Source organism: Vulpes lagopus, chromosome 3, assembly GCF_018345385.1.
Source record: "Vulpes lagopus strain Blue_001 chromosome 3, ASM1834538v1, whole genome shotgun sequence".
In the NCBI taxonomy this organism is placed as follows: Eukaryota; Metazoa; Chordata; class Mammalia; order Carnivora; family Canidae; genus Vulpes; species Vulpes lagopus.
The window spans coordinates 104071879-104088529 of NC_054826.1; the positions used below are offsets into that span (position 1 = coordinate 104071879).

The window sequence follows — 16651 nt, forward strand, 5'->3', positions numbered from 1 at the left end:
TCTAAGGCTGACCTGGATGATCTGTGCAGTCTGTGGGTGTCCCAGGACCTGGTCCTGCCTACCTTCCCCAGGCCGGCCCCTCTGCCGCATCTGCTCGCTCCCAGCATTTCCTGGGGGTCGGTGCTTCTGCACTTTTGTGCCCACTGCTGGCCGTGTGCCTGGCTGTCCTGTGTCCTCAGAGTAGCCAGTGAGAGAGACAGACCTTTGCTGCAGGAGAGCAGTCTGCTGGCCAGCCGGTGGCACTTAGCAGCAGTGCTGGCTCCTCCACATCAAAGCGACATCCTGGTCATCTTCAGGTGGCTAGTGCCTGGCACGGAGTGAGCACTCAAAGAGTGTGATTGGGGAGTAGGATTGATTCTGGGTGGGCATCTGCAGACTAGGCTCATTCTTGAGTGCCCCAAATACTGGTGGTGACAGTAGTTTATTAATGCACACTCACCCACCTGACAGCGAGCTGGGCACCATTCCAAGAGTTCTGCAAACGTCAGCTCTCAGAGCCCTGCAAGGTGGCCGTTGTCACCCACCCCGCCCCCTGCCTTTTACTCATCAGGATGCAGAGGCACGGCTTCTAGTGGCTTCCAGTTCCAGTGGCTTTGCTGCCAGTTCACACCTCTACCTGGGCCTTCAGGATTCCTGACTATGGAAGTATCTTTTGTGTTCCAGACTGCACTGACCCATGTTAGCGCAGGCAGCATTGTCACTGTCTCTACTTCACAGATGGGGACAGTGCACTGAGGGGTGTCTGATGCCCAGAGCTGTGCATGCCCCCGGGGTGGCCTTGTTAGGACTCCCACCTGTGTCCCAACACCATGGCCCCACAGTCCTGGTCACCGCACACTGTTCTCAGCAGAGAGCCTGACGTGGGACTCGATCCTGGGTCTCAGGATCACACCCTGGGCTGATGGCGTCACTAAACCACTGAGCCACCCAGGCTGCCCGGTGTTTTTGTATTGTTCAAATGTCTCGCGCCTCTGCACTGACCCTCTCTGGCTTGGCTCCTTCTCAACTACCAGTTCTTATTGTGTCCACATTGAGTTTGCTCCCTACTGTATTATTAAATCTGCCACATCTTCGCCAACTGCTGCAATTTCTCTTGCACATGTTGGCCACACCTTGCAAGTATGTTCAGGGGGAGCTGGGTGACACATGGTCCTGGCCTTGGCTCCCATGGTCTTTTGCGGGGGCTCACTGTCCTGGGCTCTCTGCCAGCCAGGGTCTTAACTGCTGCTTCCTTTGCGATGGAAGGGCCCCGGGCATAGCCTATAGGAAAGCTTGCACAGTGGCCCTGACTGTGCTATTCCTCTGGAGTCGGACTTGTCTTGTGCCTTCCTAACTGGGAAGTGTAGACACGTGGGTATCCTGGGACCCATGGATAAGCTCCACTTGGCAGAGCTGACCTCAGGTGTTCTGTAGTGAGGGTTTTTCCTCTCTGTAGCCTCCTTGATGTCATCTGTGAAAACATAGAGGGTCCAGAGCCCTTAGAACTGTGGACACGTTTCTGCTACATCCACTTGTCTGGAGAGGTTTTTTCAGTTCTTGTGGGATATTTTTGGAATTTCTGGCAATATCACCCCATGTCAACAACTGTTGTTCTGGAGAAGGGAGCCTCACTGCCTCAGCCAACCCTTTGGACCCCGCTGGAAGCATGTGGACACCTCCCACCAGGGCACAGACATGTCTCCTTCCATGAGTTCCTGGGGATGGGCTTCCCACTCTGTGGAGCTGGGTCTGAGGCAGCAGAAACCATGACTGGGATGCTGAGTGCTCCTGTCGATACCCAGAATGAGTGTGAGCTGCCCAGACTGCCTCCAGATCTGGGCAGCTTTGGGCTTTGTTTCTGTTTTTTGTTTTTTGTTTTTTGTTTTTTTTTCAGCTGAAATACTGGATTTCTCCAAGTCTGTGTCTTGGGCCTTTCTGTCTTCTGTTCACCATGTATCTGTCACTTACTGCTGGGCTGCCCTGCCAGCGTCTCTGGAGCACTGTCTCAGCCTGTTCACTGGGTGGGCAGGCTGGGGAGTCACTAGAGTCCTCTTTCTTACCAACAACGTAGGGAATGTCTCTGTAGGGTAAAAATTCTGCTTGCACAAGTTCTGTAGCTGGGCTTCTTTCTCTGAGGTGCTGGCAGGCATGTCCCAGCTATATTCACTAGGAGACGCTTGGGAGAGCCACCACTGGCTCCCTGTGGCCTGTCTGGCCTGTTGTGTTGGGTGTGCCCCTCCAGAAGTGGAACGTGACGAGGATAGTGTGTTTCAGCCCCTCTCACACTCCCCAGGAAGCAACAGCCACTACAGGGACCTTCTTGGATGCATGATGGGTCCAGAGCTGACCCAGAAAGGCAGCCTTTGACCAGGATTCCCATTCTGACCTCAGCGTTGTCTCCTCTAGGACACTTGAGTTGCCTGTCCTGATTGGGCTCTGGGGAGAAGGCACAGCCTAAATCCTAGGATGCAGTGCACCCTGACTCCATCAGTACCACCTGTGGTCCTTGGCCCAGGCAGACCCTCCTGCATCCCCAGAGCACGTGATCAAACAGACTAGGGGCTTGAGCATCCTCCCTCTGGCGCTCAGCAGCGCTGAGTTCATTAGGATTGTTTTGAGGTTGAGGCACATTCCTCTGCTCCTCCTGCTGGTTATGGATTCATGGAATTGGGTAAGGCCCTTGGGATCGAACTGTGTATCCTCCCAAATTAAACTGAAATACACAGTCTCTATTTAAAGGTTATGCTGTGGTAGTGAGCCAGCCTCCAGAACCATTAGCATTAAAGTTTCATGATGCTTTGGAGCTGTGAGTGAGTTTGGCAGGCCACGTCTCCTTGCAAGGAAGGAGGGACTTGTTTGTCACCAGAGGAGACAGGCAGGTCAGAGGCTGGTCCACACTGACCCTGCTGCCAGTCTATGCCTGACGCTTGGGCAGCTCCGCCAAGGAGCCTCATTTCCTGCCCCTGCTCTCATCTGCTTCTGTTCAGGGCATAGACCCCTATAAAGCTCCCCCTGCAAGTGTTCATCCGTCTCCCACTCTCTGGGTCTCACTCAGGGGTGAGTTCTGTACACGAGGTTGCACTCTGCAGACTCTCCAGCCAGACTCCTCAGAAGAAAGGGAAAGAAAACACAGATTACCAACGTCAGAATGAGAGGGGACAGGAGCGCATGTTATTTTCCTGGTGGGTATAAGGTACATCTTGTAGTTTTGGTAAGCATTTCCCTAAGTGCTGGTGATGGGGATGGAGTGTTTCCTCATGTGCTTGCTGGCCACTTATATGGTTTCTTTGGAAAAATGTCCTTCTGGATCCTTCACCCATTTTTAAATTGGGTTTTCTGTCTCTTTATTGTTGAGTTATAGGACTTCTATAGGGGTTCTTCATAAATTATAGATACTGGATCTTCATCAGATAGCTAATTTGCCGAGTGTCTTCTCAGTCTCTCGAGGATGTCCTTTGGTGTGCACAAGGTTTTGGCTTTTATCCATTTTGTCATTGGTATTCTTGGTGTCCTATCTGTTTCTGAAACTTGATACATCTGAGGTCATAAAGATTTACTCCTGTGTTTCCTTCTAAGAGTTTTATAGTTTTAGCTCTGACACTTAGGTTTTAATAATTTTGAGTTGATTTTTGAAGATGATGTGAGGTAGGGATCTCCCTTACTACTTCTGCCTGTGGACATCTAGTGGTCCCAGCACATTTATTGATGATCACTTGACCATAGATGCTTGGATTTATTTCTGGATTTCTTGATCTGTTCATCTGTCCTTTGTCAGCACCACACTGTTTTGGTTACTGTCACTTTGTGTAAGTTTTGAAAATAATAAATGCGAGTCCTCCAACTTTCTTCTTTTTCAGAATTATCTTGCTATTGGGGTCTTTTGTAATTTCATATGAATTTTAGGATCAGCTTTTCCATTTCTGCAAAAAAGACTGAGGATTTTAACAGGAATTGCATTGAATCTGCAGATCACTATGAGGAAGATTGCCATCTTAACAGTGGTAAGTCTTCCATTCAGCCTATGAACATGGAATATCTCCATTTATTGAGGTTTACTTTAATCTGTTCTAGCAATGTTTATAGTTGTCAATGTGTCTGTATTTCCTCCTTGGTTATGCTTACTCATGAGTTTCTTACTGAAACTGCTCTTGAGAATGGAATTGGATTGTTTGTTGATTGTTACAGCTAATATGCAGACATGCCACCAGTGTTTGTGTGTTGATCTTGTTTCCTGCCACTTTGCCAAATTCTTTTTAACTCCAATACTTTTGTGAATTCTGTAGATTTTTCCATTTATGAGATCATGTCATCTGTGAGCAGAGATGCTCTATTTCTTCCTTTCCAATATGATGGCTTTTGTTTCTTGCTCTTGCATGACTGCTGCTACTGGAACTCAGTTCCGTGTCCAGTGGCAGGGGAGAAAGTAGACATCTGTGTTTCCTTCTTGATCTGAGGGGGAAGCTGTCAGTCTCTTACCACAGAGCATGATGTTGCTGTGGGTGTCAGAGAATGCCCTCTATCAGGTCGGAGAGATTCCCTTTGACTCCTGGTTTGTTGAACATTTTTATCATGAATGGGTGTTGGACTTTTGCCAAGTGCTTTTTCTGACTCAGTTGAGATGATCATGTGTTTTTCCCCCTCATTCTATTACTGTGGTGCTTTGCATTAATTGATTTTTTATGTCAAGCCACTCTTGCATTCCTGGCATATTACCTTTTCAGATGCCTCCAGTGTGGCCAGCTACTACCTTGTTGAGGTTTTGTGTGCCTGTTAAGGGTTCTTGGTCTTAGTTTTCTTTTCACGTTGATGCTCTCTCTGGCTGTGGTTTCAGGGTAATGCTGGTCTTGTCGAATAAGCTAAGAAACATTCCTTCCTCTTTAACTTCTTGGAAGAATTTGGGAATTCTCTGTTAGTTCTTTTACATGACTGGTGAGTGTTCACTAGTGAAGCCCTCTGATCCTGAACATTCCTTTGTTGGGAGATCTTCTTGCTGACGGAGCCTCCTGACTTGTCACAGGTCTGCTCAGCTCTTACATTTCTTCTTGAGTTTGTCTGAATCGTCTAGGTGGCCTGTAGGTGGACAGATGTTCCAGGATCCTCTTGCCGTCCTTCTGACTTCTTGAGGTCAGCCACAGTGACTCTTCTCTCCCTTTGCATCAGCATGTGGACCCTTCTTTCTTTCCTTTCACCAGGCTAGCTAAACATGTGATGGTTTTACTCACCTTCACTTCTCGAGGCCATGCTTTTTTCTTTGAGGACTTGAAGGGGATTGTCTTCTGACTTCTGACTTACTCTGTGTCCATCAAAAGCCTGTCATCTGCATCAAGCTTCTCTGTATCTTGTCTGTGTTTTCTGATGATGCTTTCTAGAGAGGGCTCTTTTATGATGATGTACCTTGTTGCACTCTTCTATGGGGATTCTGTGTTTCTTAGCTCTGGGGACTTGCTGTCCTCCTCCTCTGGTGAGTGTCCGCTCACCCACAGTTGGGGTACTGCAACTTGTCCCCCACCCATGTGTGCTCTTCTCATTTCTGAAAATTCTTTTTTCATTGTGAATCATTCCTGTGTCTCCAAGCTCCCTGACCTCATCTTCCAGCAGGACGACCTGTATCTTTTTATTTCAGGTGTTGCTGTTTATGTTGCTACAAAGTTTATATTGGTCTTCCTTTTCCCCTCATGTCTATACTTAATATGTGAAGTATGGAATTTAGTGATACTGACTGTTTTCAGTCATTCTGTGCACATCTGTGTTGGGGGGACGCAGGAGATGTGTATTCCTGTGAAGATCCCTGAGGTTCGTTCAGGGATCTGGTGAAACTCCTTAGATATAATCTAATCTGGTCGGGTGGCATTTTATGACATTCTGGGCGGACCCAGGGCTAATTATCCCCAGCTCTGGGCCTCAGCCTGCCTGGGTGTTCTGCCTGGTGCCCCAAGACCTGGGGCTTTGGAGTCCAGCTGGACAGAGCTGGTGCTTTTCCCTCCTGGCTCTTCTCATTCTTCACTGTTTGGTCTGGGGGTCTTTCCTGTACAGCATATGCCAGTCAGGTTCTGCTGTGCACTTGTGGTGGGCCCTGCATACCCCCTTCACCATGAGTTCTGGCCACCAAGGCCTCCCCACACTCCTGACTCTGCCTTCTCAGCCTGAGCTGGGCTATGTTCTGGACTCACCTAAGATGGCAAGCTGGGATGACCATTGGGCCTGCCTCATACCTTCCAGCCTTCTGTTCTCCCAGAGGTGTTACCCTAGTTCCTGCGCTTGATCCATGCTGACGTGAGGGCCTGTTTTCCAGGTTTCTAGAACTAGAACTCGAGCTCTGTTGGCCCTTGCAAAGGCACTCTGACACAGCAGTGGTTTGTTTCCCACCGTTCTCTGCTGTCTGCATGTGGCTGCCAGAGTGCAGAACTCTGCTGGCGGCCCCTGGAGCAGGCCCCTCTCTGCAGTTTGGGGTTAGGGCCTGCCCCGCACGAGCGGAGCCAAAACTCCAGAGCAGGGCAGTGGCGATACCTACGTTTATTCAGCAATTTGGCGAACGCCATTTAGTGCTTCTGGCACTCACGGGGGCCTGGAGGTCAGTGCTGGGCTCGGTGGATGCCGCTTCTCTGGAACGTACGGTTCCTGGGGCAGAAAGCCAGAGGGATTGGTAAAGACCTGTGGTCAGGACATGTGCCGCCACGTGGGTGACTAGCCATGGTTGGCTATCAAAAGCAAAGGCTTGACTGGTGGCCTGCTCTTGGGTGGATGCTAGCCTGGGCTCTAAGCCAGTAAATGGATATTTTTAGTGTTTTCTGACTATTTGAATTAGCAACGCCTGTACACTGTATGAAGTGAAGATCGTGAAACACAGGCAGGATGGTAGAGTGAAGCCATCTTCCCACTCGGCAGCCCTTTCTCGGAAGGCTGGGAGTGTCCCCAGCATCTGGTGTGTGGGTGGGCTCTGTAGCCCCTGACCTGGTCATGCAGCCTGTGATGCAGATGCTACCACTTCTCTTTCAAAGTGGAAAAGTCAGAGGCTTGGGCATTTCATGTTATGGGGATGGCCGGACCTTCGACCAGGTCTGAAGCCATTGGCTTCTGACGCTTGGCAGGTCTGCTTCCCGGGCCCCATGTATGTTTGGCTCCATGTTCAGGCCTAAAAATGGCAGCAGAGTGTCAGCTGGCACATGGCTTTGGAGGAACATTTACCTCTTTGGCCTTGGCTTGCTAGCCTACAGAACAAAAAGCAGCAGCCTCAGAGGGAGCCATGGACAGGGCCGGTGTGTCTGGCTTCAGGGGTCAGGGCATCCCCAGGGATGGCCACTGTCCAGTGTGTGACCACAGTCTGCCAGCAGCCGGGCTCCCTAGGTGTTAGATTCGTTTAGAGCAGGCATTGCTGGTAATTATGCCTGTTAATTTGGAGAGCAAGCCCAAGAAAGGAATATAAATTTGTGTATTAACTTCAGAGGCTGGAAGGCAGAGCAGCCTCTCTCTGGGAGATACATGTAGAGATGAAGCAGGGAGCTTTGCGGAGTGGTTCCCATGGGCGGTGGCAGGCCCAGGATCTCGTCCGGGGTATATGTGGTCCGTGGTCTTGGTCCTAGTTGCGAGCTCTGCCTTGGGCCTCGTGCTACAACTACACACGGCCCCTGTGAGGGTGCCTCCCTTCCGAGCCCTACTTGTGGGCTGGAAGTGGTTTTAGAACGGCTCACAGAATGGCCCTCGTGGTTTTGTCATTTAGCAAGTCTCTCAGAAGATGCAATCCAATTAGTCCCATGTTCTTTTTTTTTAAAACCACCTCCAAATACAGATTTTTCTCAGTCAAGTATGAAATAGGTAGTTGCAGACTGCAATATTAACGCATTTCCAATTTTAACTTCTTCCAGTGCCAGGTCATAGCAGTGTGGCTTCGCCTGGCTTAAAAGGCAACCTGAACACTTGTGCACACACCCCCTCCCCCGCCTGGGGCAAGCAGGGCCCAGGCCTGAGGGTGGAGGAGGGAGGGGCCATGGGCCGGCCTGTGCACCCTCCAGAGGGGGTGACTGAGGGGCTCTGCAGGGAGGGTGGTTCCACTCTGGTGTGTGTCAGGCCCTACAATGAGCATTTGCCTCTCAGTTTTCTCCCTTCCTGCGCAGACCTCACTTTACAGATGCGGAAATTGAGTTCAGCGTGTGTGTGAATGAGCACAGAGGCTCCTGGGCAGTGTGGTGAGGGGCCCTGGAAAATAGGCCATGGCTGCAGACAGCCCTGAACCCCATGCCCAGCTGTTCCCCAAAGCCCCTCCTCCAATGGGCTCTATCAAAGCCTGACTGGTTTCCCTCCTTTTAAATATTGACCTGTTGAAGTAGTTTCTGAAATGAGGTATCTGGTAGGTAAACAAACTCCAGGTCTTTTTCCTTCCTGGATGGCGTGTTTCCTTGCATATATACCCGGCTCCACTCACCTGCCCAGAGAAGTCCTGGCAGAGGCCTGGCTTATACACTGGCTCATACACTTATATGTGCCAAGGCTGCCTGGCACATAGCCTGGTGCAAGGGAAGCACCAGGTATGGGCTGTGTGGGTCATCCATTTGCTCTGGTGCCCTTGCCTGTGGGCCTGGACCACCCTTTTTGTGCCCTGCCTGGGCTTAAGAGGTGAATGGAGTGTATCTACCTGGGCCAGTGGGAAACAAAGTCACACAAACAGTGCACGGGGGCTGGCATTTCTGGTTTGGTGAAGAAGGTGGCCTTAGAGATGGATCTGAACGGTGGCTAGGGATCTGACCTGCAGACAGGCATATTGTGTCCTGTGTGCTGGCTACCACCCCAGTTTGGGGAGCTGGGGAGTGCAGGCACCCCGAGGGCCTTGGCATGAGTGGGCTATAGTCGTTGGAGGGTCAGGGTACCTACCAGGCACTAGCAGTGTAGGAGGGGGTCAAGTAGAAAGCCTGTTATGAGTCAAGCTTACAAGTTAAAAGGGCCTGTTTTGCTTTGAACACTGTGGAATAAGTCAGCATTTTTTCCTTCTTTCCTGGAAATTGTCCAAACGTACCAAAAAGAATAAAAGCCAAACAAGGCAAACCTAAATTTGGGCCCAACAGAACTATAGCTGAATCCCTGGCCCCTTACACAGGAGGGAGCTGGCCCTCAGCAGTGGCAGTACTGGAGGCATGCAAGATGGTGCCCAGAAGTGAAGCTACTGAGAAAGAACAGTGCTCTGTGACTGACTCTACTGGGGTTCAAGGGGCACCCCTGTTTGCCCTATAGTGGGGTAGGCGTGGTGGCCACAGGCAGGGAGGCAGAGGCCAGTCAGTTCAGACAGGTCTGAGTGGCTCTTGGATGTACAGGGAGCTTGTGGCTTCCCTTCATGCAGAGAGAGGTTGGGTAGGTACACAGGACTCAGAGCCACCTGGTCAGATTGGGAAGAAGAGAAGGCAGTTCATCCTTTCTGCAGTCTGGCCTTTTGCACAAAGCTGCATTGAATGAAAGTCACCTTCACTGATGAGTTATAAAGGCAACATCACACAATTTTGTAAAACCTAGAAGTTTTGGAGAAAAGCAGATAACAAAAAATTTTCACAGAAAAAATTAACAACCTGACCTTGAGCAGATGAAAATTAAGAGAGTTTTGCTGCAAATCTGGGGATATCCATGGAGCCGGAACAGAGGCTGAGCTGGAGCTGGTGGCCCTGAGGGCTGAGGTGCATGTCTACAGGGAGCAGTGGCTGGAGCTGAGCAGCCAGCATGGAGCTCCGGAAGCAGGACCAGGTGGGTGCCGTGGATTCTGCAAACGTGGAGTTGACCTGTTCTGTGGAAGTTCTCAGGAAGGGAGAAGACAGAAGCAGACATGGCAGCAGCAGTGTTCAGCCACGGTAGCTGAAGGTTAAAACAACGGAAGTTAACATTGTGTAGCAAGCACACATTTAACTGTGGGCAGTGGACAGCGAGAGGTGAGATATGTCTGACTCGTCACACATCCATTGTAGGAGGTGAACAGGAACTGTCGAAAGCAGAAAAGTGCAGATATTATGTCAAGTAATGATTTACGAAAGCAACCACTACAACAAAAAAGATACAGACTCTTATAAAGATCAAGAGAATTTCACACAAAAAAGTAAACAAGATGAACAGAGCACACATATATCATCAATGTTCAGAAGGAGCAGAAATGGGGAGAGATTTGGGGGAATCATCAAGGATGCCACCATGAGGAGAATTTGTTTTACTTCGTGACCCGTGATATTTCAAGTGGGCCAAGAATCAGTGATGGAAGAAATACAGTCTGTTTTACATGAAACCCTCAACCCCAAAACTAAAGGATACTCTTTTTGTAAAGTGCTCATGGGAGATGTTTACCAGAATTCACCATATGTTGACAATACAGAAAATCTTCTTAAGCTCAAACAGGTAGAACTGATGGAGACATGCACACCTGATCACAATGTGATGAATTCCAGGTTATGAACAAAACAAAACAGAAAAAGAAAACCCTAACCTCCATCTTTAGCATTTCTTGGGTCGAAGAGGAAAGGGCATCTGGAAATGCACGGAATCTAGAAAACATGTCTCAGAGCCTTTGGGAGGCAGAGCAGAGTTGAGAAGAAAATTTACAGATTAAATATTTATATTATTGAGCAGGAAACTGTGAATAGAGAGAGATTAGACCCCGCTCAAGAACTCAGGAAAGGAAAACAAAATAAGCCCTAGTAAAGCAAAAACTAGGAATCTGCAAAGATCAAAGCAGAAGTTAATTAAAAAAAGTGAAAACTAGTGGAAATAATAAATAAATCCAAGTGCCTGTGCCCCAAAATAAAGCCAGTAAAATGTATGAATCACTCACAGTCCCAGTGAAAAATAAGTAGATGTGCCCTCCTCCACACAAGAACTGAGAATCATCAGAGTTTCCGGCAGGGAGGAATGTGGGGGGCCCCCTGGTGCTCAGCCCTCAGGTCCTACTCGGTGGTGCCCCACAGGTGTGGATGTGCATGGTCTGGAGCCGGCCCAGGGCTTCTGCACTGGATCATGTGTGAGCTATACCTCAATGACAAAGGAAGAAAACTTGAAAGTAAATCTAAAAAGAATAGATGTAAGTTATATCACAGATCGACTTAAATACAAATCTGAGTAGGGACTCCTGGGTGGCTCAGTGGTTGAGTGTCTGCCTTTGATCCCAGGTCCTGGGATCGAGTCTCACATCAGGCTCCCCATGGGAAGCCTGCTTCTCCCTCTGTCTCTGTCTCTCTGTGTCTCTCATGAATAAATAAAATCTTAAGAGAAAAAAACAAATCTGAATAAAATGAATACTTTCTAGGAATGTGAAACCTATTGACTCTGGAAGTGATAGAAATGTTAAAGAGACCAGTTATACATTTGTTGCAAAATGGCAGCTCCTGTCCTTCCCCAAAGAAAAGAAACAAATTGTATCAGATTGAGGCAGTTTTGAGGGAGATTCTGTGAGAGCATCAGGTGTGTGCCCCACACATGCTGACTAGAGGCTCTGAGGGGGAGACTTTTGGGAGGTGAGTGACAACTGTGCGGTGTGGGTGTCGTGCATGCACGGGATTCAGGCTGCAGATGCCACCCCAAGCACCTGGGATACGCCCCACAGTTTCCCCCACATTGGACTGCTGGCTTGATTTTTGGGTATGTGCTCCATATTTGCTGTAAAGGCATTTTACAGAAATCCATGTTCAGTCTTTATGAAATATGAACACATGGATAATTTCTCAACATAATAAAGTATGTTTATTTCAGCCCCAAACTGACATGCTGTAAGTTAGAGCTTCAGCTCCCAGGAGCCACAAAACAGGTTCAGGACATCCTGGGTTCCTGGTGTGGAGGTGCAGCCCCCAGGCTGGGAAGGAGGGAGGCCACCAGTCTCTGCGGCTGACATGATCATGAACCGAGACCGCCTGCTGAGAGCTGCAGCAGCAGCTGGAACAGCGGGCAAGGGTGGGGAACAAAATGAATGCACAGGGATTTTTAGGCCTGCACATGGAGACACAAGTTAGACAAATACAAGAAAATGCCTCCCATGCACAACAGCGGGCACAGACAGGAAGAAGCCCCAGTCCTGCTGCCTATTAGGGTGTGTGTGTGTGTGTGTGAGGCTGACAGCACCCTCGTGAATAGGATGGGCAGCTGTGTCCTCACACGCTGACTCCCCAGAGTGGGCATTGATACAGTCCCAGTGTTCTCTAAAGCAATTTTGTTGGGATGTTTGAGGGGAGTGATGGGGTGGGAGAGAGAAAGCACCCTGACGTTGTGGATGGAACAGTGGATGGAAAAGGAAGTCAGAAGCAGAGGTAGAATGTGGTGAGTGACAATGTGGAATCATACATCTGTGAGGGCCATCATGCTTCAGGATACTCATACAGGGATATCTGGGTCCATCTGGGGAAGGGAGGTCGGTCACAGGAGGACACTCGCTGTGGGGAGCTGCTTACACATGGGGGGACCAGCACACCCCAGAGCCGCCTTGCCCCAGCATTGACCTAATGGGATCAGATGGGAAGCTGCAGAAACCTTCGCCCATGAGAGATGGGTCAGCAAGAGGTGGGACATTGATGGGGTGGAGTTCACGGAGCCACACATGTGAACCGGGGAGGCTCTTCTTGTGCTGGTTGGGAAATCTCTCCAAAATAGATGAAGGGAGAAAATGAGAGTACAAAACTGTGTGCAGGCTGTCACCATTTTTCTAACAGAGAAATAAAGGGAAGAACCTATTCATATTTGCTGGTGGGAGCACAAGCTGATTCTGGAACCCCACAGCCTAACGGCTCCAGTGGGCTGTGGGTAGTGCCTAGATGACTAGGGTGCTTTGTGCAGGTTTCTGGGGGGTATACGTGTTGTGTGCCACGTCGGAACCTCAGGTCCTAAGGCTGCATAAGGTTCACAGCTCCCACAACGAGGGGCCAGGACTGTGGCATCCCTGGGAAGTGTCCTGCCTTGCAGCTCTGCAGACCAGCTTTGTCTGCTGCATGGACACTTGCAGCCGTGAGGTGTGTCTCCCTCCTCTGCTCAGCACCTCTTCTGCTCAGCCCTCCCACCGAGAAAAGACTGAGAGGGATCTTCCCAGACAGGACTCAGCTGGTTCTGTGTCCTTCCAGGAGAGTCATCCTGTTCTAGCGAGGCCAGTGTGTCCACTGGCCTGTTTGGCCATGGCCGTGAAGAGGGCACAGGGCCCACCTCCTGCATGCATGTCTGGGTGGCATAGGAAAGGAGTGGTGAGCCTGGCCAGTTCAGGGAGGTTTGCGTGTGGAAGGGGCAGGAGAGGCCCCAGACACAGTGGATGCCGCTTCACCGTGAGCGTGGGCAGGCCTTGGTCCGTGTCATCACATCATGGTGCCACTATGTGGTCGTGTAATACCTGTTCTGTGCAGGGGACCTCATGCCAGTGGGCACTGGTAGGCATGCGTGGAGCAGCTAAGTGTGTGGAGACTAACTCTCTCTCTTCCTCTGGAGACATTGCCAAGGCCACTCCAGCTCGTGCTTGCTCTCCATGACTAGCAGGATGGGGGAGCCCACTTGTGCGAGGGGCCCACTTGGGACCTCGATGATTAGTATTGAGGCCTCACAGGCTGGATGCCTCGGGCCTCATAGACTGTATGTCTCGGGCCCAAGAATTCCTAAATAAGCTGCCCCAGGAGACGTGGAGACACTCTACTCCCTCACCCCTGGACCATGCTGATGGCTGACACCCTTCCCAGAGACAGTTTATTTCCAGTTCAGGACAGCGGCATCATCCATGTCCTGGGAGCTCTCAGCCACCCCAGTTAAGGGACCTGGAGGGTGGTGAGGTGGGTCTGCAGACCTGGACTGGCCCCGTCATTCCTAGCCTGTGCCTGTGGGTGGGCGTGCCTGAAATCACCTGTCCCTTGAGCCTTTGTGGAGTCGGGTGGGAAGACCAAGTGGCCTCCCTTTGGGGCATCAGGACGGGCCACTGTGGGGAGTGGCCGTGTAGGAGCTGTGTGGTGGGAGAGACTTGTGTCTGCCTTGCGCTCCCACCCTGCCAGCTCCCCCTAAGCGCTCACCAGACTGTCACAGTCGTTGTTCCATTCAGAGACTTCTATGGGGCTCTGGAGCTTGACACACCTGTCAGCTCACACCTGTGCTGGTTCCTGCAGCTGACTGAGGTCATTTCTAACAAGTAACAACTTATCAGAGGCCATAGAGGATGTCTGCCCTAAGGACAGCTCTTGTGTGATAAACACAATGCAGCGAGCTCTCAGAGTGCCTAAAAACTGCAGGTCCATGGTCCTGGTGCTGTGCCCACCACCCACAGGACTGTGCCTTCCGCGAAAGCCCTTTGAGAGATGAAGGCCCACCTGCCCCCTCTCCCAGCCTCCCATTCATTCACAGACAAGCTGAATGCTGAGAGATCGGGGGCATTCAGAGCACCCCATGGGCTGAGATGGCCAGAAAAACAGCTGAGCGCAAGATTCCCATAAAGGAGCCTCAAAACCCATGTCTGTGCCACAGTAGACCAGCCTCGGTGCATGTCGGGCAGTCTTTTTTTTTTTTTTTTTTTTTTATTTATGATAGTCACACAGAGAGAGAGGCAGAGACACAGGCAGAGGGAGAAGCAGGCTCCATGCACCGGGAGCCTGACGTGGGATTCGATCCCGGGTCTCCAGGATCGTGCCCTGGGCCAAAGGCAGGCGCCAAACCACTGCGCCACCCAGGGATCATGTCGGGCAGTCTGAGGCGACTGGGAGTCAATTCTGGGGTCCTGTGTCCCCAGTCCACCACGCCCCTGCTCTCCTCTCTTGTTGTGTAATTGGTTACTGAGTGTTCTGGTCCAAGAACCGGGCGTACAGCTGCCAGACTGACCACAGTCAGATAAAAAGGGCAGAACCACATCTGGCAGACAGTGCCGTCCGGAATAGCCCTGGACTCTGGGAGTGGAAGTTCTGGGGGCTGTATGCAGGCTCGCTCTCGTGAAGGCCCTCGCACTGCCCTGTGCCTGCACCTGGACCAACAGGCAGGAACCCCCCTGCCCTGCTCCTTCTCTGGCCCCGACCAGCACCCCCCCAGTTACCATGAAGTCCCTATTCCCTTCCAGGCAATCTGTCCATCGTCTGTCATTCTGCAAGGGAATTTGAAGCAGCAAATAAATAAAATACCATGACTATTAAAACAGATCAAAGCTTTGGTAAACTCAGACTGTGTTCTTCCCAGTTGCTATAACCTCCTTTCCCCAGATTTCGATGTTTCCCATTAGCATGCTGCATAATGTCTTGTTGTCCTGGAGGTGGGCGCAGAGAGAGAGGTTGCGTCTGCATAGCTGGCAGGCTGTGAGGTACAGCTGCCCAGGGTCCTCAGGACACAGGGTAGCCCAGGAGATGACGGCTCTGCCCCCAACACCACTCTCTCCCCACAGAAGTCAGTTGCAGGATCTTGGGTACTTAGGGCCTGTTGGGATAAGGGGCTGCAGCAGCATCTCCTGCTGACCTGCCTATGCTCTCTTCTAGCTGGAGATGGAGGTGAAGATGCTACAGTCTCAGTCCAGCACCGCCGAGCAGAGCTTCCCACTGTCCAGGGAGGAGGTGAGCTCGCTCAGGTATGTCAGCACCTCTGGCCTCTGGGCCTGCCTTTCTGAATCACAGAATCCTCTGCACAGACTTGGCTCTTCCCCCAGAGCTGAGGGCCAGGCAGGGTCCTGCTGTCTGTGCCATGGCAACAGGGCCTGTGAGTAAGGGCTTGTCTGGAGCTAGGCACAGACAGCCCTATCTCAGAAGGGAGCTGCTCACAGGGTGCTTCCCATGTGCCTGCCGGGCCACCCTCAGCCTATGTATTGAACCAGCTCAGAGCACCTCCTGTTTCCCCCAGAGGTTTTCCTGATGCCTCCTGACCCCATCCTGACACAGCACCATGCCTGGTGAGGAGTAGCTCAGCTGGGCTCCTCTTCACTCCCTGGGCCGGGAGAGGTAGCAAGTTCTAAAGGAGGAGGTTTTCAGGGAGACTGAGGCAGAGCTCCCCTTGGGTCACTGAGCTGGCCCTGCTGTTTCAGTCTGTTACTGGAAAGTGGCTGATGGGCAAGTAGATGCCATCTCCCCAGAAGCTCTGGGTGCAAAGCGAGTGCAGGCCAAGCAGCCTTGGTTCTGGGGTGCTCTGAGCGCCTCCACGGGACAGGCCCAGGGTGCACGGGTTCCCATCCTCAGGTGCTTTTGGTGGGTCGGGGAGATGTGGGCAAGGACCCTGCTGCTTGGTGACATTGCCTGGGGCTGGGGTGTGAGCTGGCCAGGCCCTGTGCCCCTCCTTGGGCCTGTGTCCTCTTCTGACTGGGCAGACAGCCCTCCTTTGCAGGTTGTAAGAACTGGATGCGAGACTGCATGTGGGCCATGGATGTCTCCATGGAAGTGTGTGGGTGCCAGTGATGGCGTCCTCTGGATTCCAGGTTTCTTCCATTATTTTCAGCGCTTCTCTCATGTCAGGACCTCCGCCTCATAGATAGCTGTCACTAGAGATGCCCCCCCGCTCCCCAATTCCAAAGTCGCCAATTTATTATTCTCTGACTTGTTCAGAAAGGAGCAAGTGGGATGGGCGTCCTTTAGGCTGAGCATGAGAACGAAGCAGTGGTGAGCAAGGGTACATCTTCTCTCTTCCTGAATTTTACAGTTTAACAGGGATTGGGAGGATGTTACATAAAATCCGGTCTGCAGCATCGGGGTGCAAGAAGCATGGCAGAGGTGCTATGAGAACAGGTGTCCATGGG

At 51.1% G+C, this 16651-nt stretch overlaps 1 protein-coding gene across 6 annotated transcripts in view; it reads left to right on the top strand.

Moving 5' to 3' along the window:
• Positions 1-16651, top strand: part of MAD1L1 (mitotic arrest deficient 1 like 1) — a 345450-nt gene that overhangs the window by 208623 nt on the left and 120176 nt on the right. For all 6 annotated transcript variants that reach the window (XM_041747758.1, XM_041747757.1, XM_041747762.1 and 3 more), the window contains one exon: positions 15408-15496. In XM_041747758.1, the coding sequence (XP_041603692.1) occupies positions 15408-15496 (89 nt within the window). The remainder of the gene's footprint in view (positions 1-15407; positions 15497-16651) is intronic.